The sequence below is a fragment of the Anomaloglossus baeobatrachus genome, chromosome 5 (assembly GCF_048569485.1).
Source record: "Anomaloglossus baeobatrachus isolate aAnoBae1 chromosome 5, aAnoBae1.hap1, whole genome shotgun sequence".
NCBI lineage: Eukaryota > Metazoa > Chordata > Amphibia > Anura > Aromobatidae > Anomaloglossus > Anomaloglossus baeobatrachus.
In genome coordinates this window covers 522,677,536-522,705,494 of record NC_134357.1, presented here as the reverse complement: position 1 = coordinate 522,705,494, position 27,959 = coordinate 522,677,536, and the positions used below count along the sequence as shown (strand labels likewise).

General features: G+C 48.6%; 1 protein-coding gene across 1 annotated transcript; it reads right to left on the bottom strand.

Moving 5' to 3' along the window:
* Positions 1 to 5,229: 5,229 nt before the first annotated feature.
* On the bottom strand, positions 5,230 to 6,342 carry LOC142312882 (uncharacterized). Its single transcript, XM_075351866.1, has one exon. It carries the CDS (start codon positions 6,340 to 6,342, stop codon positions 5,230 to 5,232), a length of 1,113 nt encoding a protein of 370 aa, XP_075207981.1.
* Positions 6,343 to 27,959: the final 21,617 nt, after the last annotated feature.

Genomic DNA, 27,959 nt, shown 5'->3' with positions numbered 1-27,959 from the left:
TTGAGCTATGGTAAATTAAGGTTTAGCTACCTATTAAACTTTATACGCCCCAGGGCCCATGTAGGGAGAACAGAACACCTTGTAAAGGCCTCCATTCCATTTGTGTTTTGCACGGATGAGTGCAATCCAATAAAACTTCAGATTGCACTCCAACCAGTGTAAAACTTTGAAGCAGTGTATATCTGCGATTGAGAAAAGAATCACCACATGCAGCATTTGGCAGAAAGTCTCAGCTCACAAGCACATACAAGTCTATGGGTGAGTGTGAAAATCGCACTGCACGTGGATGTCATCCGAGTGCAGTATGATATACGATGAGACAGGCAGCGGAGGAGAGGGAAAAGTGCTCCCTCTTCTCCGCATCTGTGATCCAATCACAAGATCTGATTACAGTCGCAGGATCATTGGCTCATGCTCGCAGTAGAGTGGGAACCAAGGGTCATTAGCATATTGCTTCTAATGCTCTTGCATCGGAAGCTATGCGCCAGTGGAACCAAGGCCTAATCCTCTGACTTTTTTGCTGTTTTTTTTTCCAGACTTTCTATCAGCATAAAAGCTTTGTTAAGGTATGCGCATATGTTCTTTTCAGGTGAATTCCATCTGGAACCTTCATTGAAAAAAGCTCTAAAAAATTATCATATGCATAACAATTAGTCATGAATGAGCACTACCATGCTCGGGTGCTTGGAACTCTTAATGAGCAGGTAATGCTCGAATGGGCATGACTCAAGCACCCGAGTATAATGGAAGTCAATGGGGAACATGGGAAAATCTTCCGGAAAAATGCTTGAGTTCCCCATTAACTTCCATTATACTTGGTACTTGGGTCACGCCTATCCAAACAGCCAACTTCTAGTTAAGAGTACCAAGCACTTGAGCATGGTAGTGCTCCCTTATCACTAATAATGTAAAAACAAAACTGTCTTTTTGAACTTCTTTTCATTTCATCTTCTGCTTCAAAAACTCTGAGGGCATCTAAATGACGAAGTATGCACATACCATTAAGATGCTCTCTAGAAAGTGCCCCTGAGAATGTAGTTACCTGGGCTCCATGTTTTTTAGTGCTAATACTCCCTTGCCTGTTTGCAGTTCATTCTTACATCACTAGTTTCATTGATTGAAGACGAAACTTTCAAAGTAAAGACTTGGAAATAAATTATCTTGATGCCTCAACTTGTTTTTGGTCTGTGACATGGTCTATGCCTGAATCACCAGTGGTCTATGTCCATACTGCATTGAAACAGGTATTTTCTTGCACACTCTGACTGTATTGACAGGAAATCGGGTTACCCCTCATGATTAATGTGACAAATCTGCAAGTTTAAGCATCGATCAGTGATAGACACTGGCTCAGATTATTTTTTTTTTAGCACAAAAAAATCTTATGCAGATGTATTTAATTTTTTTCTGCATGGTAGATCAGGAAGAAAAATTGCAGTTTTCAATGCATAGTGTCAGTGCGCTTCCTGAACAACTTGACTTAGGATTGATGAGCCGGCAAGAGAGTGCATGTCTCTTTTGGGGGCTGGTCTAGTGTCTGTTTGCTTTGCTTGCCGCATTCTCTTTTCTTAAAACGCATGCTGACAGTTTGTTGCCTGCTCGTGATTTCTCTTTAGAGCTGGTGAGGGCGCTCACTGTCACTGTGCATTAAAAAGGAATATCGCACAGGGAGCCCATACATTAGAGCAGAGATCAGCCATCACCGATGACGCTTTATTTCAGGGTCACGAGCACAGCAGCGACAGCAACCACAGTCCAAGTCCCCCAATGATGTCCCATTTTTGTATCCCAGCAAACACTAGGTATTCTCAAATAAAACATCAAAATAAGCAAAAAAAATTTAATAAAACAAAAAGTGATTAGAATAGATCAGCACGCTGAGGACTTTTTAATTAAAAGCATATTATAAAAGAAATTAGATTAGTACATTAAATAGACATTTAAGATTAAAGTTAATGTTAGTTTTGGACCACCCCTTTAAGTATATGATTTACCCTTTCACATTTCAACTCCTTAGATTCTAAAGGCGATATCTCAACAATTAACAAAAAAAATAAAGGATATGGCTTTGTGGGGTTTTTTTAATTTATAAAAGAGCAAGAAAGAAGACCGAACACAATACAAGAACATATAAGCTACAAGCGACTCTCAGCAAGGAAACACAAGATTAAAATACATCTTAATCCCCAAGAGTATATATACACATATACATACACCTCATAACCAATTATGCACAGGCTTAGGTATTTTATCATAAAAACAATAATAAAAAATATAATTTTAAGAAGCAAAAGCAGGTTAGCCTAGGTGTCCTAGACTTTGGTAATAAGAAGAGAAAGATGAAGAAAGTGAGAGAGGTAAAAATAATAATAAAAAAAAGTAATAAAAAGGAGTAGGAATAGGGAGGTTGGGGAGAAAGTTAGGTAGATGGAGAGAAAGAAATCCTCAAAAAAAGGTGTTACAGTTATCTTAAGCAACTGGCAGCTCTCAGTTCTCCTTGAGGAAAATCTGATAATCGGTAGAGGATTGGATTTCATGGACTAATACCATGTCTTATAAAATCTTTTGTGTGAATTTGGTATACTAGGATGTTGGCGCCTCCATCAACATTACTTCATTCATTTTTGAGAATAGCAAGATTGTAGGGGTAGAATCTTTTTATCCAGAGAAGTGGAATGCACAATTTTGTTGTAGAAAATAATAATATGTGTGGGGATGGAATATATATATGTTGCAGTGATGGAGAAGAATCAATGTGGATTTCAAATCAATTGTAAGGTCAGTGACCTTAAGTATAAGTTGTTCTGTGTTTTATCCCAGAAGGGAGAAGGACCAAAAAGCTGTTCAAACAATCACCTTACTCAACACATGTCCAGCACATGGGTATGAAATCTGAAGAAAAAAAAAAAAATAGTATGTAAGGATGTTGGGACCATTGGGAGAGAAGCACATACTGAGCTTCCTGAAAACAGGAGCTTATTGATAACTTACACAGGAGAGTAAAAATACTCTGTTTTTCTGATAGAAAAAGCCCAGAGTCAGCCTCTCACGGTGTCAGAAAGCAGGTTGGGTGATGGCCCCGGTGGGTTGACGAGTGAAAAATAAAAGAAGGTCAAAGTATCCCCACTTTAAGACAATTCAAAGGTTGTCTTTTCCTTGCTATGTAATGTTCTGGCGAGCAGTAATTAGAGAAAAATGGGTAAGTTAATTTACTCGCCAACTCCCCACGGGAGAAGGATTAGAGAAAGCAAATGGCCCTGTCTCCAAAATGGAATATCTTGAAGTGATCAGAGATTAGGCATTGATAAAAAACTGGGTTATTGAATCCAGGAGGGACTAAGGATCAGATACAAAATGGACATTTGCAGTGAACCATGGGGTTTGCACAATGGGTGACAATGGGTGAGAGTAGCCCCATTGTAGAGTCTCAGTTCTAGAGATCGTGTTTCCTGCCAATCAGCAGCTGAAAAGGTAAGTTTCATAGAACTTTACCTAATCCTAACCCAGACTTCTTTTCCGTGTCTGTACCCGTCTAATTCTAGATAAACGGAAACAAACATAAAATGTAAAAATCAGGCAAAGCTGTACCTCATGATGACTTTGAAATGGCAAAAAGTTTCATTCTCTTAATTCTTTGAGGCCTACCAGACCATATTAATCTGCTCTGAAGGGCGGCCAGATTCCATATGGAAGCCGAAGGGATCCTGACAGAGAGCTTGAGGATGTTAAGAAGAAAGAAAAAAAACGAAAAAAAAAATATATCAGTTCTCAGAAACCAAATAAAAGCGCCCTTCGTCCATCTAGAGCAATTCTTTTGAACAGATTTCTCTTCAACAGATTATAAAGCAGAGAGAAGAAAGTAGATAGTGGAATTAATAGAAGGGTGGGAGAGAGGGAAGATAGAAGAGCTAATTCAAAATATCCAGGAAAGACCATGTAATGGGACACCAGAAGACGACACCACAGAAGAAGGAGATGTCCCTCATCTGATCAAGGAATGAAAAAATTAAAAAAAGGAAACACATGACAAGAAAGGGGGATGTAATACAAGTTAGTATTTTACACATATTAGTACTAGTATCCATAAGTAAAAACCTGGAGAAGGGAAATAGAGAAAAATGTGAATCACAATATACCACTAAGAAATTGACTTAAGTCATCACATCCCATTCAATTGAGGAGACAACATCAGTCATACAAACTTTTGGAGTATTTCCTGGAAGAATGTGGGGAGGGGAGAAGTCCAATCTTAAAAAGTTGGACTATGGGGTACTTTGCACACTACGACATAGCAGGTGCGATGTCGGTGGGGTCAAATCAAAAGTGACGCACTTCCGGCGTCGCTGTCGATTTCGGAGTGTGTAAATCGTTTTTGATACGATTAACGAGCGCAAAAGCGTCGAAATCGTATCATCTGTGTACCGTCGGTCATTTCCATAATTTCGGAAGAACCGATGTTGTTCTTCGTTCCTGCGGCAGCACATACTGCTGTGTGTGAAGCCGTAGGAGCGAGGAACATATACCTGCGTCCTGTGGCTCACGCCGGCTATGCGGAAGGAAGTAGGTGGGCGGGATGTTTACGTCCCGCTCATCTCCGCCCCTCCGCTTCTATTGGCCGCCTGCTGTGTGACGTCGCTGTGACGCCGCACGACCCGCCCCCTTAGGAAGGAGGCGGGTCGCCGGCCACAGCGATGTCGCAGGGCAGGTAAGTCCATGTGAAGCTGCCATAGCGATAATGTTCACTACGGCAGCTATCACAAGAGATCGCAGCTGCGACGGGGGCGGGGACTATCGCGCTTGGCATTGCAAGCATCGGCTTGCGATGTCGTAGTGTGCAAAGTACCCCTAAGTCTTTGGCCTCCTCTTTGATCCCCTCCAAAATCGCCAGCAGGTCAGGATGTAGGTTTTAAACTATTTAACCAACTGTTTTCTCGTTCTAACTCTTCTTCCAAGAGACATAGGCCCCAAATTATCAAGACTGTCAATTTTGTCGCTGGTATTGAGGGGAATTGTTGGAAATATAGGCTCATGATTTATTGAGAGTTAAACGCCTCTTAATAAATCAGGAGCGTCGGAAAAGTGGCATGCACCATGCCAAGAAATGGTACTCCAGTCCTTGACTGGAGTGAGAGTTCTAGAATAGATAATGACATAGATCAACATACATAGGATGAGCTGTTGCGTAATTTCTGTAATTTTTATCTTCTACACAAAAAATAAAGAAAATGGCTACTTCTCTGTGTGACTTTTTTGATGTCTTACAAGGCTTGATTTCTCTGTAAAACATTTCTCACATTTAGAACATGAAAATGGTTTCTCCCCTGTGTGTGTTTTTTTATGTCTTACAAGATTTGATTTTTCTGTAAAACATTTCCCACATTCGGAACATGAAAATGGCTTCTCCTGTCTGTGAATTCTCTGATGTGCAAGAAGCCCTGATTTATATGTAAAACCTTTCCCACATTCTGGACATGAAAATGGTCTTTCTCCCGTGTGAGTTCTTTGGTGAGTAATTAAATCAATTTTCCGGTTAAAGTATTTCTCACATTCAGGACATGAATATTGCTTCTCCACTAAGTGAATTTTCTGATGTGCAAGTAAAACATTTTTCCGGTTAAAACATTTCCCACATGCAGGACATAAAAATGGCTTCTCCCCTGTGTGCGCTCTCTGATGTCTGACAAGATGTGATTTTAAAGCAAAACTTTTACCACATTCTGAACATGAATATGGCTTCTCTCCTGTGTGAGTTCTCTGATGTATAACAAGATGGGATTTGTAAGCTACACTTATTCCACATTCTGGACATGAAAATGGTTTCTCCCCTGTGTGACTTCTCTGATGGATAAGAAGCATTGATTTATACAGAAAACATTTCCCACATTCTCTGCATGCAAATGGTTTTTCCCCTGTGTGAGTTCTCTGATGGACAAGAAGCACTGACTTATAGAGAAAACATTTCCCGCACTCTGTACATGAAAATGTTTTCCCCCCTGTGTGAGTTCTCTGGTGAGTAACTAAATCAAATTTCTGGTTAAAATATTTCCCACATTGGCGACATGAATATGGCTTCTTACCTAAATGAATTTTCTGATGTTTAACTAAAATAGATTTCCGGTTAAAACATTTCCCACATTCTGAACATGAAAACGGCTTCTCTCCTGTGTGAGTTCGCTGATGTATAACAAGATGTGATTTGAAAGGAAAACGTTTCCCACATTCTGAACATGAAAATGGCTTCTCCCCTGTGTGAGTTCTCTGATGCGTAACAAGATGTGAATTGTACGGAAAACTTTTACCACATTCTGAACATGAATATGGCTTCTTTCCACTGTGAGCCATTTGATGTTTGGTATCCCTTCTCTTACTTTTATTTGGCTGAACAATATGTGGTGCATCAAACAATTGAAGCTGTTGAACAGTATCACATGATAGGTTTTTGCTGTGAAGAGCTGGAGGTATACATGGGATAATCGCTGACTTTTTATCTGTATCTTCAGTGTTACCGTGATTATCAGCTTTAATATCTGTAGATAGAAGATGTGCCTCAGAGCTACTGGTACATTCCTCTGCCAAGAATAAAATGTTTTTTTATTATTTTTCAATAACCGTGCCTTGAAGAGATATATATATTTTAGAACATTTCTATAAAAGATTCTATATAAGATTTTTAGACTAATTGTAGTAAAACGCAAATATCCACCAAGACAGTAGTTGCAACAGTAGATTTTAAAGTGAATCTGTCAGCAGGATTTAACACTCAAAAAACTATTAATATGTGCATGTTGGTCTTTCAAAGACAAGTCCAGCAATACCTTTACATGGTCAATCTATTCCATGGTTACTGGGAAACCAGAGTGTGCATACACAGATGAGGCTCTAAATCTGAGGCTCCTATAGCTTAACTTTATATCCGAGGCCTCCATCACTCCAGCTCTATTACCCGCTCAGCTCCACCCCTTTTTGCTTGACTGACAGCTTCTTATGTGTGAGTTTATGTATAACAGCAATAAAATACAATCCTTTATTAATATTGATTTAAAAAGGAAAATCCAAGTTCCTCTTATTCCACAAATCAATTCAACAAGCCATCACCATGTGTGGTTGATTCTATATACCCAACCTGTAGGTCATCGGACCATATATATGGGTTTACACACAGTGGTGGCCACTAGATCAAAAAAAACACAACAAAAAAACACAACAAACATAAATGAAGTATCATTGCCAAGATGAAGGACAGTGGTCCACAAAATAAACTCAGCAGAAAAAATTAATATACCTAAAAAAAATGTCACAATTTCATATATGCTGACAATGGTCAGACAACAAGACATATCAATATAAGGCATATATAAAAGGAATGGTCTCACCACATCCTTTCACAAGAGGGCAAGCAGTCTCTCCATCGGATCCTGGGTATATCATGCCGTTCAGCATACACTCTCCCTATCCAATCTGGAGACAAAATAACAAATTTACCTGCTGCCCCAAACTTCCGTCCTAACAAGGACGGACCACATCTAGTATGTAAAGCTGGACCCCCTAAGCTGACCCTATAGGCGTCCCGACGCGTTTCGTCTACATTGACTCCTCAGGGGACATGATGCTTAGCAGAGGAGTCAATGTAGACGAAACGCGTCGGGACGCCTATAGGGTCAGCTTAGGGGGTCCAGCTTTACATACTAGATGTGGTCCGTCCTTGTTAGGACGGAAGTTTGGGGCAGCAGGTAAATTTGTTATTTTGTCTCCAGATTGGATAGGGAGAGTGTATGCTGAACGGCATGATATACCCAGGATCCGATGGAGAGACTGCTTGCCCTCTTGTGAAAGGATGTGGTGAGACCATTCCTTTTATATATGCCTTATATTGATATGTCTTGTTGTCTGACCATTGTCAGCATATATGAAATTGTGACATATTTTTTTTAGGTATATTAATTTTTTCTGCTGAGTTTTTATTTTGTGGACCACTGTCCTTCATCTTGGCAATGATACTTCATTTATGTTTGTTGTGTTTTTTTGTTGTGTTTTTTTTGATCTAGTGGCCACCACTGTGTGTAAACCCATATATATGGTCCGATGACCTACAGGTTGGGTATATAGAATCAACCACACATGGTGATGGCTTGTTGAATTGATTTGTGGAATAAGAGGAACTTGGATTTTCCTTTTTAAATCAATATTAATAAAGGATTGTATTTTATTGCTGTTATACATAATCACATTTTGGGATTGCTGTACCTCATTATGTGTGAGTTTAGTCAAAGGAGCAGTCAGTCAAGTATGAGGAGCTGATGCTAAGAGAGAAATAGAGATGGAGTGACAGAGGACTAAGAACTAGTTCCTCATTTGTATATTCATTCATATGCTGAATTCTCAGTAACAGTGGAATGGTCTGGCCAAAAAAAAAAAAAAAAAAGGTATTGCTGGACTTACCTTTGAAAGAGCTACATACAATTTACTAACGAAAACATCCGTAGTAGAAATGCATTTTTTATTTATTTATTTATTTTTTTAAGATAAAATTATCAGTAGATACAATTGACACAGATAATATTTTACCATGCAGAAAAGAACCTCAGGACCAATCTACGTTTTGGTTATATAAATATGAGACCATATTCTTTTGAGTTTCTTAAAGGGACTCTGACAACACAGAATGACTATTCAAACATAGTATGGGTGCTCGGTGAGTCGTGGTGTGACCAAACTTTAAAGTGCACCTACCTACCTGCCCGTTTTGCCTTTTATCTGCACCGTCCTCCTACTCTGACAGCTCTGGCTTCATTTAGCTGGAAAAGGGGTGTAGATTAACAAACAAGTAGGTTGGAATGTGCGCCTAAATATTTGGCCACAGCATGATGCAGCGAGTACCTGTACTTTGTGTGAATAGTCATTGTGTTGCAAAGTCCCTTTTAGAGACTCAGAAGAATATGGTTTCATATCTATATAAACTAAAAAAAATATGGTTTCATAGTTATATAACTAAAACAGAGATGGATCCAAAGTTTTTTTTTCCCTGCATGGGAAAATAATCTGCGTGTCAATTTTATGCACGGATATATAATTTTATCTAAAGAAAAACAAAAAAATAGTTTTTCTACTGTGGCTGTTTTAGCTACTAAATTCTATGTAGTTCTTTCAAAAATATGGTCTTGGAAGAATATCTTCTCATATAATATATACAAACATCTCAATTATTTTGAATGTAGTGTAGGGACTCGTAAGCATTGGGACTCTTGACAATGGGTTCCAAGCTTGCGGAATTTGGCCAAAATATGGACCAATACCTCACATTATTAATTATCTTATATAATTATAAGCTTCAAACGGAACCTGAAAACTCATCTGTTCAGAACTGCCTATAATCACAATGACCACACTGCTTCACCACCGTGCGGAGCTGCCACCCGACCACCGTGCGGAGCTGCCGCCCGACCTACACCCCACCTACTGTCTCCTCCCCAAAATCCTATAGAAATTAAGCCCGCAAGGGGAGGGCCCTCTTCCCCCTGTACTAGTCTGTCTACTGTAACTTGTATATGTATTCTGTATGTAACTCCTTCTCATGTGCAGCACCATGGAATTAATGGTGCTCTATAAATAAATAATAATTTTTTATTGCACATTGCTCCATTTTCTGCAGGATGCAGCCAGGTCCTTTGGGGTGTTTATCCTTTGGGGTGCACCTATATAGTGCTGGGTAGCCCACCTGATCTAATAGTATGGGCTTCATCAATAGGCTGTAAGCCAGACACTGTGCATCACACGTACCTGTGTGATTGGCGCCCTATGCAAACCCCATCTGTGTGCATGTCTTATACCAACAACCACCCCTCCATGAAATGGTAGATTGTGAGTAGTTGTCTCATTGGTATTCTGCACCTGTGTTACCCTCACCCTTATCACCGGCTGCATTTGCCATTTGACCCTTGTTGGCTAATGGCTGTTTCTGGTGAGTTCTTTTTTACTTATCATACACAAGTAACACCAAAACAAAGATCGGTCACGAGTATTTTTTTGCATAATAAAATATTCTGTCATTTTTACTAACAGATATTTTCATTTAAAAAAAAATAAAAACAAACAACAAATTTATTTATTTATTTTTTTTTTTACAGAGTTTTGACCTTAGATTTTCCTCACTAGTAGGAACATGCCTAAATAATATCACTATTAAAAAGTAGCAGCTAATAGGTTACTCTTGCCTGTATTTAGTGGTCACTACTCACCTGGGTGGTTATCTATAGGAATCTCGTCTTGACACCGCTCATCACCCCTCACATAGGTCTCTTTAGTATTAATATGGGTCAGATCTTCACCCTGAAACACATATTGTAAAAGTCACAGATGGAGACGTCACATCTACTGTGGCGCCGTTGACCTGCTCAGGCACCACTGAGTACTGCACCCATGCTGGGGGCAATACAATACAGGTAATCCAGAAGGCTGACCAAGGTATGACTACACAGGCGCATAGTAAATCAGGTCTCACATCTACCTTTGATAGGGACCCCTGGGGAATCCAGGAAGTGCGTGGCCGCCATCTCCACTCAAGGGGTGTGGTAGACAGCCTGGTTGCTAGGTTGCGTAGGCAAGAACAGAAGAGGAGGAAGTAGTGAGCCAGTGAGTAAGTGCAGCTCAGGGAGAGCAGACTTGAGGAGCAGACCCTGCAGGCTGTTACAAGCTGACAACGTACGCGCAGTGACTACCAACGGGGGAGATCGGTCACCTGGTAGTGCCACCCGAAATCCACCCAAGGCTAGAGAGAGCAACGGAGTGGCAGAGTAAGGGGACTGCCAGGGAGGTACCAGGCCCGCAAGGGTAGCAGGTCCCAGTGCAGAGATAGATTCACCTTTCTTCTGCCAAACCTGCCGGTGGGGGCACTTCAGACCCTCACCATACCACCACAGAGTCCACAGCCACGTAGCAAAGAGAGGGCCCATAGTTCACAGGAGTCAAGCAGGCAGAGTGCCCTGGTCCAGGCTACAAGCAAACGGGTCGAAACAAGGGGAGAACAGGCAGCAGCAACTTCCCTGGGTGACCCCCGTAGGGACTTCAAGTCAGGGTCACCACAAAAACACACAGGGCTAGGAAGGCGAGTTGGTAGTCACCCTCATCAGCCAGCCGGAAGGATACCTGGTTCCAGCCTGGTTCATCCCAGCTACGACCGGGTTACTCACCCTACCATCAACAGTGAGTAAAAACCCTGAAAGACTGCTTGGACTGTGCTTGAGTCATTCTGCGCCTTCTGGTTCCACACCCTTACACAGGGCCCTGGGGCTTGCCTCACTCTCGGGAGGCCACTACAACTGACTGCACCCGCCATCAGCCCCAGGCACCCCTTAATCTGCAGTGGCGGTCACCCTGACCGCAATACCGAGAGTGGCGTCACGAAAATTCTAAAGGAAGGTTCCCTACCTGTGACCAGACCATCCCACGTGGAGTCCCTTAAGGTAATGCACCGACACAACACATGTGGGGCTTCACACTACCATCAGCTCTAATCCTGCCATCTCCACTGTTCTCATTACACAAGTATAAAACATACAATACTGGTGGATAAAACAAGACTGAGCACAAGATCTTCACGACACCTTCTCTCCATCTACTGGATGATCCTGAGGAACATTGGGATTTTCTTGTCCCCATCCTCTTCTTCCAGAGGACTGTAAACATCTCTCTGGTGTTTTCTCACTGGATAGAACTGGAGGAAACACATACAGGGACTGAATTCATTCCTTACATACAGATACATATAGACTGTGTGTATTTAGTCCTGTCTATTACCTGGTGATGTGAGGGGCTGGGGATCCTCCATCATGACGTCCTTGTACAGATTTTTGTGTCCTTCTAAATACTCCCACTCCTCCATGGAGAAATAGACGGCGACATCCTGACACCTTATAGGAACCTGACACATACAATGATACCATCATCCCCTGATCCCTCCATAGCATTACTGTATGATGTCCCAGCATTCTCAGCAGTGTCACCTCTCCAGTCAGCAGCTCAATCATCTTGTAGGTGAGTTCCAGGATCTTCTGGTCATTGATGTCCTCAGGGTTCAGGGGGTGAGGTGGAGACCCTGTGATTGGGCTCAGGGATCTTTCCCATCCCTCAGACACAGGGGCCTGACAGTGCTCACTAGAGGTCTTCTTCACTACTGTGTAATCCTGGTTATGGAGAGACACATTAATAAATCTCACTACAGACATTTCCAGAGTCCTCACCTCTCCAGTTCTGTCCATGTGTTATTCCCATAGATAAGACTGATGTAATGTGACATCATCAGAATCTCTCACCTCTCCAGTAAGCCGGAAGAGGATCTCTAGGGTGAGGTGCAATATCCTTTCCGCCACCTTGTCCCTGTGCCTATCCATCCTTGATGGGTCAATCAGGAAAATTTTCTTATATAGAAGATCTCCGAGAGGATCAGATATTGAAGGGACCTGAATGGGGAGAAGATGACGATGTATCATCAGAAAGAATTACTTGAGATAATAAGAAACATGAAGAGATTAATGTGTAGATGTATTCTGTCTTTTTTGTATGGACTGAAATTATTTATAATTGAATAATCACAAGACAACTTCTTTTTAGTTGAAATGAAAGTAAGTCACATCTTCACTCAACCGCATTTTTTATGGTACGTGATCTCTGTGAAGTGCAACAGTCACATAACATAAATAAATATGTGATGCCCTGGGCAAGCCAGGGGTCACAGGTCACAACACCACACGCACCCCACATTCCCTGCAGGTACACACAAGGTCAAAACTAAAATCCTTGTTGCCTTCCTCCAGGGGCTGGTGTCCACACCAGGGGGTGGGCCAGGCGGTTGGCTCCACCCACCAAGGAGTTCACAGCCCTGGAGGCGGGAGAACCAGGCAGTTGAAGTCTAGCTGAGGGCTCAGGGCTAGAATAGAGTTGAAGTCAGACTAGAGTCTGAGAAGGAGTGACGTTTAGGAAGTGAAAGGAGAAGGAAGTTAAGTAGTAGTGGAGCTAAAGTAGGAGCAACAGAGAAAGTGACAGAAAGAAGCCTGAAGTTGGTCCGGTTTGTGCCCCGGACTGAGACAGCAAGGTTGGCAGACGGCGGTGACTGTCTGCAGGCGAGACTGATTGGAGGTTGCCGAAAGGACCGTGGACGGGTGGTGACCCGGCGGTACCGGAGCGGTATACGAAGATTAGTCAGCACCAGGGCAGGGGCCTTTCGGATCCCGGCAAGGCTAGGAGTCGCCGAATTTGCCAAATCCGTCAGTGAAGGGGACGACTGTCTCCCAACAACCAAGTCCCGTTGAAGGCAACAGTCCAACCGTTAAGGGGAGACACTGCCACCGCCAAGGCACCAGTTTCCCAGGGCCAGCGCCTGCGGGCAAGAGTGGAGCTCCTCCGGCTCATATCCAAGCTGGGGAGCGGGTTACCGGTGGGAACCCATCGCTACCAAACAACAACACATAGGTGCAGGGAAGAGACAGTCACAGTCAACTGCAGGGGAAGTCAGCACCGTGAACCGTCCGAGGGACCCGTCCAACCAGCCGTTTGTTTACCGAGAACTGTGTCGTGTTTACTGGCTGAGTGAGTACCTCCGTGCCGTGCGGCACAGCGCTGCCCCTGCGCCTCCACAGGCCCCAGACCGCCTTGTCCACCATCCCAACCCCATCACTGGGCCCCGGGATCACCAACCCCTGCCCACGGAGGGGCAACACAACAACTGGCTGCTCCATACCATCACTCCCGGGATCCCCAGCCAGAGCAGCGGTGGTGTACATTCAATCACCACAACCGTGGGTGGCGTCACGGACAATAAACTGTCCCAAAACACCAATTCCCCTTTTCACTCACGGGCGAGGAGCGCTGCTCGAGTCCCCGGGATCCGGCCCATCGCTCGAGCCACCGAGCAGCGGCAGGCAGCAGCAGCCGCAGCCGGACCCGAGCAGTGGGAGAGCGCGGCGTCCCCTCCTCCGCCCGCGTCACATATGTGATGCCCTGGCACCGCCAGGTGCTCACACAGAATAGGCCCCCGCATAACACCTTCCCACACAGGGTCACACCAGCCAACAAAACCCTAGTCACCCCCCCCCCAGGGTAGGAAAGGCACACCAGTGGGAGAGACCAGGGGGATGGAGAATGCCCACCTAGGGTTCTGGAGAACCCAGGGCGGGAAAAGTAGTAGTTGGAAGTTGAAGTTCTAGTAGAAAGGAGTCAGACTAGTGGAGTGGAGGAGTTGAGAGGAGAAAGTGAAGTGCTGAGTCAGAAAGGAAAGACGTCGGGGTTGGAGCCCCGGCGTACTGGCTAGGTGGCAGATGGTGGTCCGTGTCTGCCAGGAGATGGGAAGACTGCTGCCGGAGATCCGAGGTGGACCGGGGCAGGGTTGGAGCCCGCCAGTACCGACACCGGAGAACTGACCCGGAAACCGTGCACAGAGGGGGTACTTGGACCCTGAAGCCGGGACCGGAACCAACGGCCTAGTTAATTAACCAATTGAGGGCAAGTTTTTAGGTCCTGTCCCAAGCAAAGTCCCAAAGCAGACAACAGCCCACCGCGGGGGATAGGGCATCCGCCAGGGCCCGGTAGATCCCAAGGGCCAGCGTCAGCGGGCATGGCTCCCAACCAAAGTACCGGGAGCGGACTCCCGTGTTTCACACCGGGAAGTCCACCACAACAAAAACACAGTGCAGAGGAAAGTGACACAGACCATCAGCCCGGGTGTGGGACCAGAATACACCCGGCCGCGGTGGCTGGTCACCAGCACCTTGGTTTACCATTGGACTTGTGTGATTCATTCAATCGTGAGTAAACTAACATTACCCGGTCTGACCGGGCGCGCCGGCCCCTGCAATCACCACCCTCATCGCCCCCGGGAGCTCCACAACAGCAGCGGTGGTGGTGCCACACTTCCCCACACACCGTGGGTGGCGTCACAGACTGTTTACAGCAAATCCCGTCCAAATACTTCCCCTTTTATTTGAAGTGTCCGTGCGACCCCAGGGTCCGGTAGAATCCCTCGAGCCACACTGCGGATCCGGATCTGAGCAGCCCGGCTGTTGGCACGGGGGTGGCACACCTCAAAATCTGGCATCACGAACAGGAATGTAACCCATCCACCTACCTGGTGGAAGTGCACCTTGTTCTGGACTGTCAGTGGTGCTCCGCTGCAAACATTCTGAAAAGCCGCTGTGCTGCCCCCGTGACAGCTCAGGACCCGGATCCGCAGTGGCTCGATGGGTCTCTGGATCCGAGGCGGCGGCGCGCAGCACCCTTGGAAATAAAGGGGGGAATGGTTTGTCGTTTTGGGATAATGTTCGTGACACCATCCACTGTGTGTGGTAACGTGAGGGACCACCGCTGCCAGTTGAGGAGCCCAGGGACGCTGGTGTGTGGCAGCTTAAGCTGTTAACCGCTCCGTGAGCAGGGGAGTGGTGTCCCAGGGTCCGGTGATGGATGGCATGGGGAACCAGTCGGGAGAAAGGGGGGAGGGGGGGGGGTAACGCGTACTCACACAGTCCAAAGTCGCTGACGCTGACACCAGGTAAACCAAACTCTTGAGCACTCTGTAGTCCTTGGACGGGCACGCTGGGTCCATGTCCTCTTGGTGTTGCCTGTTGACCTGAAGCCTTGTCCCTTGGCACTGTGTGTCTTAAGTGTGGATCCCTTACACTTGAAGCGTTTTGGGTCCCGCTCACCTGCGTGGCTAGCAGGGTGAGCTTGCTCCCAGGGTTCACGCTTGGGATTTTCTGGACGGTTGTGGGAAGTCCTATCCTCCTCGTTGCGCTAGTACCCAGATTCTGGAGCGGGTGGGGAATGGTTCATAAAGACTCCGTTCCTGTCGGGTGAATTACTGGGCTGCGTGAAGCTACTTCCCAGCATAGGGTTCTCGTACCCAGTCGTGCCCTGGTCCCTGCCTGGTTGTAGCACAAGGCAGCCGGCCTGCTCTCTGTAGCAGCATCGTGCTCCCTTCCACTACTCCCTGCGACCGGGGTTCCAGCTCCTTCTGGCCAGGCCAACGTCTGGCACCTGGGACGGGTATAGGAGCACAGCTCCACAGCGTGACCTGGACGGTTAGCGCCGTCTCTCCTTCCTCTACAACTGCACCGACACTTCTGTCCTCCTTCTACCAGCCCTCCATCCGGGTGGCCCTATTCCCCTGAGGCTGCCCAATGGGTGTGGTGCAGAGTGTTCCTCAGGATTTGTGTACACCTTTTGGTAGCAACACCAAAGTGACAGGACCCGAAACCAAGGAGGAGCGGGTAACATGCAGAAGGGCAGATTGCACAGCACCCTTGTGACGACCTGATAGGCCAGGGCGTCACACCGCCATTTTGCAGCCATTTTTGGGAGCGAAAAACGACAACCCAGCGTCTTCTTCCCCGAGAAAGGGCGCAAAGTTGAAGCCCTGCCCCCTGGTAACACGGCCGGAAGGAAGTAACTCCCGAGGCCAAAAGCGAAACTGAGGTACACACTGAAGGTCTGCTCCTGAAAAAACCAAGGGGGAGAAGCGGGAAGATGTTGGCGCCAAATGTGTATGGCGGCGCAGCGCCTGCCGCTAGAGCGGCGGAGCCCGCGAACGTGGCGGATGACTGAGAAGCAGCGGCTCCCGCTCCGGTCGCACGAGCGGTGGAGCCTGGAATCCCCGCAGTGATCCCCGGGGTACAAACCAACAGTGACCACCATACCGCAGTGATGCTGTAGGCTCCGGCAGTCCACGCGGCCGCGACGGAGACGACACCCGGCCCAGGGGGCTCTGTGGCCGCGGGATCGGAATCGGAGGAGACGGACGGGAGTAACTCCAGCACCAGCACACCATCAGCTGAGTACATTTCGTGAAATGGTGGAAACGGATACCGGATGGCTTTATCTTCCCGGTCGTACCGTGCATTAGATGTATACGAAATGGAAGCGGAGTCCACCTCCGAGGATGAGGCACAATCTGCCGTCGGGAGTGTGATAGTGCCAGTCTGCCGGCACTGTTGTCTGCTCGGGCACTTTGCCAGTGCGTGCCCCGGAGGTGCCCGGCCTTAGACAGACCGGAACCTGTAAGTCTACCGATAAAAGTTTCAAGTTACAAAGTTGACTGTTTGAAACCCGGTCACCCTTGTTGAACGTCCTCATGTTCCCAGAGGAGGCCATCTGCACCGCAGGAGGAGGGTGGCAGGGCACTTGAAGAAATTGACTGTTTAGAGCTCTGTTCTTGTTGAGCATTTTACCCCTGCTTGTTGAAGTGCAGATGCCATCAGGGGTCGGAGCCTCTGGTGGAGGATGGAGCCATACCCGGAGTAGCAGTTGTATCCGCACCATCCGCAGCAGGAAGAAGGGGTCTTTGGACAGTGAAGCACCGTGAGTGAAGGTGGCACTGGGGACCCGGGCTGCTAAGGTGGTGGTCTTGTGGGAACGCTGCAGGAGGAGGCTGCCCCGGCAGCGGTATTTAAATGTTTCAACCTACCTTCTTGTTGTGCACGGCACAGTCTCTGGAGATGCTGGAGACAGGGCCTGCAGTAGAGTAGGCCGAGGCCCAGTCACTAATGCAACCGGTAACTAACCTACAGGTTAGGGGTCCCCGGACTACGAGACCCTCAACAAGGACTGTCGGGTAAGGAACCTTTTACCCGGCCCTTGTGGGCGCCACCCAGACCTGTTCCTGTACTTGGAAAAAGGGGTGTGCACCAATGTTAGCGGTGGTGTCGTGGGCGGGGAAGGACGCCGCTGCGCTCGCTAACGTTCGGGTCCGGCGCTGCTGCGATTGTTGCTCGAGCGATGGGCCGGATCCGGGGACTTGAGCGGCGCTCCTCGCCCGTGAGTGAAAGGGGGTAGTTTGGTTTGGGGGATTTGGTCCGTGACGCCACCCACGGGTTGTGGTGAGGTTGGACACCACCGCTGCTGGTGACGGGGATCCCGGGAGCGATGGTAGGGAGCAGCTGGGATGCAGTTTCCCCCCTCCGTGGGCAGGGGTTGGTGGTTCCGGGGCCCGGTGAGGCGACAGGGAGGCAGGGTTGGCAAGGTGCAGGGTCGCCTGGACTGCGCAGCGCGGTGCCGGATGGCACGGTTGTACTCACTCAGTCACAAATGTACGCAAAGTCTCTGGTAAACCAAACGGCTGGATGGACGGGTCCCGCAGCCGGCTGCTGTGGTTTCTCCCGGACAGTTGGTGGTGGCTGCCTTTCCCTGCACCTTTTTGTATGTTCGGTCCCGATGGCTTCCCACCGGTAACCCGCTCCCCAGCGTGTATATGTGCCGAAGGAGCCCTTTTGCCCACAGGCTCTGGCCCTTGGAACTCTAGCTGTGGCGGTAGCTGTATTTCCTTTTGCTGGTCGGACGGTTGCCTTCAATCGGGTCTTGGCTGTTAGGAAACTCCTAGGGTTCCGGTCACTGACGGATTTGACCTCTAGGCCACCGAGGATGGCCACCGGTCCAGGTGGTGGCCGGGCCCCAGCCTCCTCTACTGCGGGCCCTTCCTCCAATCTGCCTCTCCGGAGGCGGCAACGGTTTCCATCCCACACAACTATTTACAATCCCAACAGTTCGTGGGTGCCCTGCAAGTTCTCAGGCATGTCCATGAAGAGTTCCTCATGCCAACGGTACAAAGGGTCCCTGTGGGGACAACTTGCCGGCAACGGCCGGGTCAATCACAGTGTCAATCAGGTTACTTTCTCGGTTGATTCATTCATTTACTTAACAGGTTACGGTACTGGTGGTCCCAACGGGGACAACGGTGCAACGGAGGGACCACTGCCTTACTCCGACTCTTCCTCTGAGGTGGCCTCGCCCTCCGCTGCTAATATTTCAAACATGCGGTAGCAGGCCTGTTGGAAAAGGGCCGCCCGGTATCAATTTCCACCGGCGCGCGGGACATAGGAAGCTACCGGCCCATTGCCGTGACGAAGACTCTCACCCGCTTCCTCGGACTCCGAAACTGGCTCTGTATCAGGTCCGAAATCATCACTCCTAACCCCCTCACGGGCAGGCGCTCCTTCTAGGGCCAGGCGGACTGCCGGGGCCTTTTTCTCCTCTGCGCCAGGTGAGACGTTACCAGTCGCAGCAGCATCCGGGCCTGCAGCCTCCTCAAGCTCTCCGACCTCTGGACCCTCGGCACTCAGCATCTTGGCTCCCACCGCCGTAGCACGGGGCAACAGGTCAGGCAGGTTAGCGCTGGGGAGCCCCATGGGTAGTGGCAGGGACGGTACAAGGGCCAGGAACGGACCGGGTCTCCCAGCCGCAGCAGCCGGTCCCTGTGGGACATAGAGGCGTGGGTCACTCACCAGCTCCGTCACGTCGGCTCCCATCTCGTGCATCTGGGCAATCGCAACCAGCGCTTCCACCTCGGTGGTCCACTGCTCCGCCAGGAGACGTATCTGATTCCGATGGCGCTGGTTAGACTCAGTTACTCGGGCCCTCATCCACGCCACGGTCCCGGGCGCGGGCTGCTGGGCCTTGGGCGGTGCAGGCGGGGCTGACATGTCGCGGCTTCAGAGTTCCAGGAACCGGGTTGTTTACAGAGTCCTGGCGTCCCTGCTTTTATGGCCTCCGTTTACATGCGGCCGGACACCATCCGCCCCCCTTGGTCTTTTCTCGGCACCTCCTCTTCAGGGGCGGGGCTTCGGCTTTCGCGCCTCCACTGCTCGAGAAGACGCTCGAGCGGGAAAATCTTCGCGCCCAAGATGGCGGATTCTGAAATTTTTCGGCCGGAAACAAGGCGCACTTCTACCAGCCCGTAGAATGGTAACAACCTGTTTGTGACGCCAATTTGTTGCGGGCAGGGAAGGACGCCGCTGCGCTGCGCTCACTAACGCTCGGGTCCGGCGCTGCTGCGATGGCTGCTCGGTGGGTCGAGCGGTGGGCCGGATCCGGGGACTCGAGCGGCGCTCCTCGCCCGTGAGTGTAAGGGGGTAGTTTGGTTTGGGGATTTGGTCCGTGACGCCACCCACGGGTTGTGGTGAGCTTGGACACCACCGCTGCTGGTGACGGGGATCCCGGGAGCGATGGTAGGGAGCAGCTGGGATGCAGTTTCCCCCCTCCGTGGGCAGGGGTTGGTGGTCCCGGGGCCCAGTGAGGTGACGGGGAGGCAGGGTTGGCAAGGTGCAGAGTCGCCTGGACTGCGCAGCGCGGTGCCGGATGGCACGGTTGTACTCACTCAGCCACAAATGTACGCAAAGTCTCTGGTAAACCAAACGGCTGGATGGACGGGTCCCGCAGCCGGCTGCTGTGGTTTCTCCTGGACAGTTGGTGGTGGCTGCCTTTCCCTGCATCTTTGTGTATGTTCGGTCCCAATGGCTTCCCACCGGTAACCCACTCCCCAGAGTGTATATGTGCCGGAGGAGCCCTTTTGCCCGCAGGCTCTGGCCCTTGGAACTCTAGCTGTGGCTGTAGCTGTATTTCCTTTTGCTGGTCGGACGGTTGCCTTCAAATCGGGTCTTGGCTGTTAGGAAACCCCTAGGGTTCTGGTCACTGACGGATTTGACCTCTAATGGCGACTCCAAGCCTGGTCTGGGTCCGCAGGCCCTGCCTGTGTGTGCTGGCTTCACTTCGCTCCCCGGTTCGGTACCAGCGGGCCACCGCCCGTCCCCGGTCCTACGGTTCCACGTTGATCTGCCTCTCCTGCAGACGGCCACCACCGTCTGCCAACCTTGCTCTTAGTGCCCGGGCCACACACCCGGACACTGTCAGTTTGCTCCTCTACTCCTTCACTTTCCTAACTCAACTTCTCTCAACTCAACTCTCCTCTGAACTGCCTTCCTTCCCCTGCCTCCAGGACTGTGAACTCCTCAGTGGGTGGGGCCAACTGCCTGGCTCCACCCCATCTGGTGTGGACATCAGCCCCTGGAGGGAGGCAACAAGGATTTTGTGTCTGGCTGATGTGCCTGTCCCGGGGTGGGGGTGTATGTTGTAGTACCTGTGACGACCTGGCTAGTCCAGGGCGCCACAGTGGCACCAGGGAACAAGTTGTTTTGAGTGGGGGCGCAATAAGAAGGTGGTGGTCCATTCTGTCCCGTTCCGGTTATTGCAACGTTTAAGACTTGGGCCTCCCGTAAAGGGAAGAACTGTTGAAATGTTATTATACTTGTTATCCCTTTTATTCCACAGTTCCGGTTACAATAAATGGTGGTCGGACAGCCCGCAGACAGTCTGTAGTTAACCAAGGGGGAATGTGACGCCCTGGCACTGCCAGGTGGTCACACAGAATAGGTCCCCCGCATAACACCTTCCCACACAGGGTCACACCAGCCAACAAAACCCTAGTCACCCCCCCAGGGTAGGAAAGGCACACCAGTGGGCGGACCAGGCTGTTAGAATGCCCACCTAGGGGTCTAGACAGCCCGGGGCAGGAAAACAAGCAAATAAGTTGTAGTTCAAGTTCAGAGGAGTGTGGGCTGGAGCTAGGTGTAGCTCCAGCAGAGGAGAAGTTCAAGTTGAACGGTGCCAGGGTCGGAGCCCTGGTACCTTGGCTAGGTGGCAGACGGTGGTCTCCGTCAGTAGGAGACGGGAAGACGGCTCGGCAGATCAGATGAGGCCCGGAGAAGGGTTGGAGCCCGCCAATACCGACACCGAAGACCTGACCGGAAACCGTGCACAGAGGGGGTACTCGGACCCTGAAAACAGGACCGGAACCAACGGCCTAGCTAATCAACCGATTGAGGGCAGGATTACAGGTCCTGTCCCAACCAAAGTCCCAAAAGCAGACAACCACCCACAGATAGGGATAGGGCAACCTCCAAGGCCCATAGATCCCACGGGTCAGCGTCAGCGGGCACGGCTCCTCAGGCATACAGCAAGCCGGGAGCGGACTCCCGTGTTCCATACCTGGAAGTCCAAACACACAACCACAACAAGTGCAGAGGAAGAGACAGTGACCACCAGCCCGGGTGGGGGACCAGAGTATAACCGGCCGCGGCAGCCGGCCACCAGCACCTTGGTTTACCAAAAGATTTGTGTGATTCATTTACTTGTGAGTAACTAAACATCCCCTGCTACATCCTAAAAACAAAACAAAAACACAAAAGAACAAACTTTTTTTTAAATTCCATCTATAAATTCATATATTTTTTTCTCAAAAAGCTCAAATTATTTGGTATCATCACGTCCAGGAAAAACACAATCTACACTGAACAAAAAGAAAACACCTATTTTTGCTCAGCTCTCGAGCTGAACTCACAAATCTGAAGACTATTTCTGTGTACAAAAAAAAAGTCATTTTGTCTCAACCGAGGTGCAGTATTCATCTCAGATGCAGAGGAGGTCATCACCGGTAAACCAACAACACACTCTTCCAACACTTAACATGGGAGCTCTTTCACTGGGACTTTCCCCTCTATATTCAGTATTGAGCGAACAGTATTATTAATTATTTGTCCTATGATCCATTAGCGTCCATCTTTTTAATCGTTCATAAAAGTGCAGTCGGACACAGTTTTGTGCACTTTTGAAAATAAGGACATCGCTAAATAGAGGCCAGAACACAGTCCAGAGTTACTCTGCTGCTTCATTTTAGCGAATGGATCTGTCAAGAGTTTCATCTGACTCACGTCATTTGGAGATTTAGATGGAGATCTCTGATGCAAGTGCTAGGAGTAGAGCGCTGGATAAATGATCCAAAATTGTATGTAAAATAATCCCAATAAAAGCTTCAACTCCTCCTTCAGGAAAAAATGCAAAATGCAAAAGTCCCCACTCATTACCATCATCTGTTAATGGAAATATAGTGGGATTCCACGTTACTGGTAACACAAAATCTCTGGAAAACCAAAATGGCTCCAGCCCCTCCAAAAGAAATACATTGAAAATAGGAATTTGGCTCTTGGGCTTACATGAAATGGCCAATTTGTAAACGAAGTATCTATTTTTTTTCCAAATAGCAGTAATGCAGTGCCAAAATTCCTATATCCAATGTTACATATTTTAGCTTTTTAGAGTGCTGTTGTACATATTTTTGGAACTTTGTTGAATTTTGAGCACGCACCTGTTCACAACTAGTGGTTGCGGTGGTCAATTTTTTTTTTATTCTTGTGTGGCTAAGCTGTACTGTACAGCAACATATGAGGTATTGTCACTTTCAGCAGAAATTCTTTGACAAAGCTTGATACCATTTTTTCCTCATTGTCCTGTGCAAAGATGTAAAATCTGGGACTAACAACATTTTTGTGGTAAATTTTTTTTTTTTTTCACCGTCGAATAGTGTAAAATTGTGTTTGTAAAATGGGGTCACTTATTGGAGGATTCTGCTGTGTTGGTACCTCAGGGGCTCTGCCAATGAGATAAGGCAGCCTCAATCCATTCCAGCAAAATCTGGACCCAATACCCTTCTAAGCTTTGCACTATGCCTCAAAGTAGTTTTCCACCATAGGTATTGGCACTCCTGAAAAACCGCTCAACAAATTTTGGAGTTCATTTCGTGCTACCCTTGTGAAAATGAAAACTTTGGGGCTAAAGCAACATTTTTTGTGGGAATTTTTTTTTATTTTTTTTTATTTTTTTTCCTTTTTACAGCTCAATGTTATAAAATTCTGTGAAGCCCCTATAAGTTCAAGTGCTCAATAGACCTCTAGATAAATTCCTTGAGAGGTGTAGTTTCCAAAATAGGATCACTTGTGGGGGATTCCATTGTTTAAGCACACCAGGGGCTCTGCAGGTCATGATGTTTGCCATTTGTTTATTTTTTCTAAAGGTTTTTTTCCTAGCCTAGCTTCATATAGGACTTGAATATTTTTAGCACACACCATGTTTCAGAGTACAGACAGCTTCATAGACCTACATGAAGATGTCATGTTGCGGTCCAGAGACCCGTGGCTGCTTTGTATGTTACTGTATAAACTCGGACTACAAAACATAGACACATGAATCCAGCTTTACCGTTTGATCACCTTAATACACTGCAACTTGTAGTCTTTTAGACTCTGCTGTCATGTCCTAGTAGGCTTCAATTGTTGGCAAGTCCAGAAACTGTTCGGCCTTGTGTTGCCATAGCAAACATTGGCACCCCATGATTGAGAAGTGGAGAGGTGGGGCTGGCAATAAAGGGTAAAGGGCATCCATTCCCAGCGGCTATGATTATCAGCCATTATCTGCCTCTGTGCCGCCCCCATGCCAGCAGCCGGGCTGCTGCCGCTCAGATCCGGATCCGTGGTGGCTCGATGGGTGTCCAGACCCGGGGGTCATGCGGCCACTCATAAAAAAGGGTGGGGGGGGGTTATTTACAGGGGGGATTGGAAAGTTTTTGACGCCACCCACGGTGTGTGGTAATGTGAGGGACCACAGCTGCCGTTGGGGAGCCCGGTGACAATGGTGTGGCAGCCTAATGTTTAACCCCTCCGTGGGTAGGGGGTTTGTGTCCCGGGGCCCGTTGGATGGTTGGTGCTCGGGTGCCGTGGGGGATAAGAACAGGGCTTTTCCATGTACTCACTCAGTCCAGGAAATAACACCGACAGCTTGTAAACCAGAATTCTGAGCACCACTGCAGCTTGTAGGGAGCACGCTTGGGTCCGTGCCCCTGGTGTTGCTGTTAGCCTGTGGCCCTGTCCTTGGCACCTCTGTCTCTGTTGGACCCTTGGGTATAAAACTCTTCGGGTCCCGCTCACCCGTATGGCTAACGGAGTGAGCTTGCTTTCAGGGTTCACGCGTAGGATTTCTTTGGACTGTATTGTGAAAGTCCTATCCCATTGGTTTGCTAGTACCCCGATTTTGGAGCGGGTTGGGGATGAATCTTGAAGTTTTCACCCACGTTGGGTAAATTACCTTAACGCGTGAAGCTACTTTCCGGCCTGGGGGTCAATGTACCCAGTTGTGCCCTGGCCCCTGCCCTGTGATAGCTCAAGGCCGCCGGCTGCCCTCCTCGGCTGTCCGTGCCCACTGACACTATCCCCTGTGACCGGGGTTCCAGCTCCTACCAGGCCCAGACCAACGTCTGCCACCTAGTACTACAGGAGCCCTGCTCCCAGCCGGTGACCTCTCCCTCGCAGATACTCACCACTTCACACTCCTCACACTCCTCTCCCTTGCTCAACTTCAGCTCAACTATCACTTTCTTCACTCTCCCCCCACCAACCCCCCATGTGGGCGGCCCTATTCCCTTCAGGCCCCCCAATGGTGTGTCTGGTGGGTAAAGTGCAAAGTGTTCCTAGGATTTTGATTGGTGTTGCTAACAGCTTAGCCAAAGGACCAGGATCCGTTACCAAGGAGGGTGTATACTGTGCAGAAGGGCAGATTGCACAATACCCTGTGACAACCTGATAGGCCAGGGCGTCACACCTCCAAAAGTTGCGGGTGAGGCAGAGCTCTGCCAGTTACTTAACCCGCAAAAAGTCACCGTCAATGTGACAGCAGCATTTACAGCACACCAGTAGGGGGCGCATCATTCAAGACACCCAGCAGCGCTCCCGTGACATGATTACGGGACACTGATGGGTTGCCGTGACTTTTTGGGGTCGACTGAAGACCCCTGTGCCTGTCATGACAGTATTCCTGTGGGTGGAGTTCATAACTGGTAATTTTGCTATATATAGTAATACTGTGGCATTGCTGTACATAGCACAAGCGATTGGATGGTCGCAGGATCAACTTAAGGCTATGTGCGCACTAGAAATGTGAATTTTCTCAAGAAAATTTCTTGAGAAACTTCTGGGAGTGGAAGATTTCCGCACCTGCGGAAAAATCCGCGGCAAAAACGCATGTGGATTTGCCGCGGATTTACCGCAGGTTGCTCCCTGCGGTTTTGCAATAAATAATATAGATAATCGATAGACAGATAATGGATAGAGTGAAAGATGGATAGATGAATAGATAGATAGGCCTGTTTCACACGTCAGTGATTCTGGGACGTTTGTGCTTTTTTTTAAACGTACCAGAATCACTGACATACGCAGACCCATTATAATGAATGGGTCTGCTCACACGTCAGTGATTTGTCACTGCACGTGTCTCTGTGCGGCGTACCCGCGTGTGCGTGATTGCTGCACGGAGACATGTCCATTTTTTTCTGGCATCACTGATGTCCCACGGACCACGCAGTGGTGTGGTCCGTCAAACACGTGCCAGAAAAAAACGTGCTTTTAAAATAAAAAGCATTTTTACTCAACCGGCTTCAGCGGCGCTCTCTGCAGCCCGTGCAGCTTGCTGCTTCTGAGCCGGCTGATTACTGTCACGCATATTCATGATGCACGACACAGCCGATCCGGAAGCAGCTGCTGCGGGGGTCAGCGCCGGCCGGATGCTGCACCGCGGGAGCGATCACCATAGAGAGCGGGAGCGCGCACAGGTCAGTTGGTTTCTAAGTGCAATCACGGGCCACGGAGAATGGAGCCCGGATTGCACTTAGACAACCCACGTGTGCCGTAATTCACGGCACACGCAGGGACATGTGCATGTTTTACACGCCAGTGAAAAACGTCAGTGTTTTTCACTGACGTGTGAAACGGGCCATAGATAGATAGATAGATGAGAAAGACCTATAGAATGTCCCACCTCCCTGCATTTTCTAAGCTGGCACCCTTTAGTGACTTTCATGTGGCACTAAAGGGTGCTTAGCCTTGTATTTAGCCATAAAATAAATAAATAATTAAAAAAAAACGACGTGAGGTCCCCCCATCTTTTGTAGCCAGCTAGGGTAAAGCAGTCGGCTGCAGCCTGCAAACCACAGCTGGCAGCTTCACCTTGGCTGGTAATCCAAAATAGAGGGCACTCCACGCTGTTATTTTACATTAAATAAATAATTTAAAACAAAAAACGTGGGGTCCCCCCCAAATTGGATCACCAGCCAAGGTAAAGCGGACAGCTGTGGTCTGGTATTCTCAGACTAGGGAGGTCCACTGTTATTGGACACTCCCCAGCCTAAAAATAGCAGGCCGCAGCCGCCCCCGAAGTGGCGCATCCATTAGACGTGCCAATCCTGGCGCTTCGCCCCAGCTCATCCCGCGCCCTGGTGCGTTGGCAAACGAGGTAATATATGGGGTTGATGCCAGATGTGTAATGTCACCTGGCATCAAGCCCTGGGGTTGGTGAGGTCAGGCATCTATCAGATACCCGACATCACCAACCCAGTCAGTAAGAAATAAAAAATAGACAACAAAAAAAGTTTTATTTGAAAAAACACTCCCCAAAACATTCCCTCTTTAACCAATTTATTGAAAAGAACAATCAATTCCACGTCCGGCGTAATCCAATAAGGGGGGGGGGCACGGTGATCCATACCATAGTCGCTGTCCCAGTCAATGAAGAGCAGAATGTTCCCCATTGGCTGGGAGAGCAATGCAGTGACCTGAGCTAACATCAATAGGTCAGCCCAGGTCACTGCAGGGGATGCCGAGCGCTGCCATCAGGAGCATAGATGAGATCATTACCTTCTGTGATCATCTCCTGTACTGCTGACGTCAGCGCTGTCACTGACTTTATGCCCGCCGCGTTGTCAGAAGTATCGCGAGAGCCCGTGACGTCACCGCTAGTGACAGTCTCGGGCCGCTCGCGAGACGGGCATAGACAGCAGTGACAGCGCTGACGTCAGGAGGCAGGAGATCGTCACAGCAGGTAATGATCTCACCTCCTGACAGCAGCGATCGTCATCCCCGCGGCTGCCAGCACTGCAGGGTGTCAGTGTCTGCCTGCGCTGCCGCATGACAGGCTGCTGACACTGCAGGCAGACACTGACACTGCACTGCAGGCAGCCGCGAGGCCGGAGCAGGACACAGACTGCACGGGACAGACCTGGAGGTCGCACGGAAGCGCTTCTGTGCGGCGTCCAGGGAGTGTGACGTCTGTGTTTACTCTGCTCCGCTTCCTGGCATAATGACATCGCTTCCTGCAAAACCGCAGGCAGCGATGAGCATTACCGCAGGTAAATCGCGGCTATACCGGGGGTATACCGCACACCATTTGCTACCTGCGGTATACCCCCGGAATTTCGCGATTACATTATAGTGAATGGAGTGAAATTCCGGGGATATACCGCAGGTACCTGCGGAAAATAATGGACATGC

Bases quoted from the DNA above. Each gene is read 5' to 3' on its own strand.
- LOC142312882 (XM_075351866.1), bottom strand. From the start codon at position 6,342: ATGGCTCACAGTGGAAAGAAGCCATATTCATGTTCAGAATGTGGTAAA.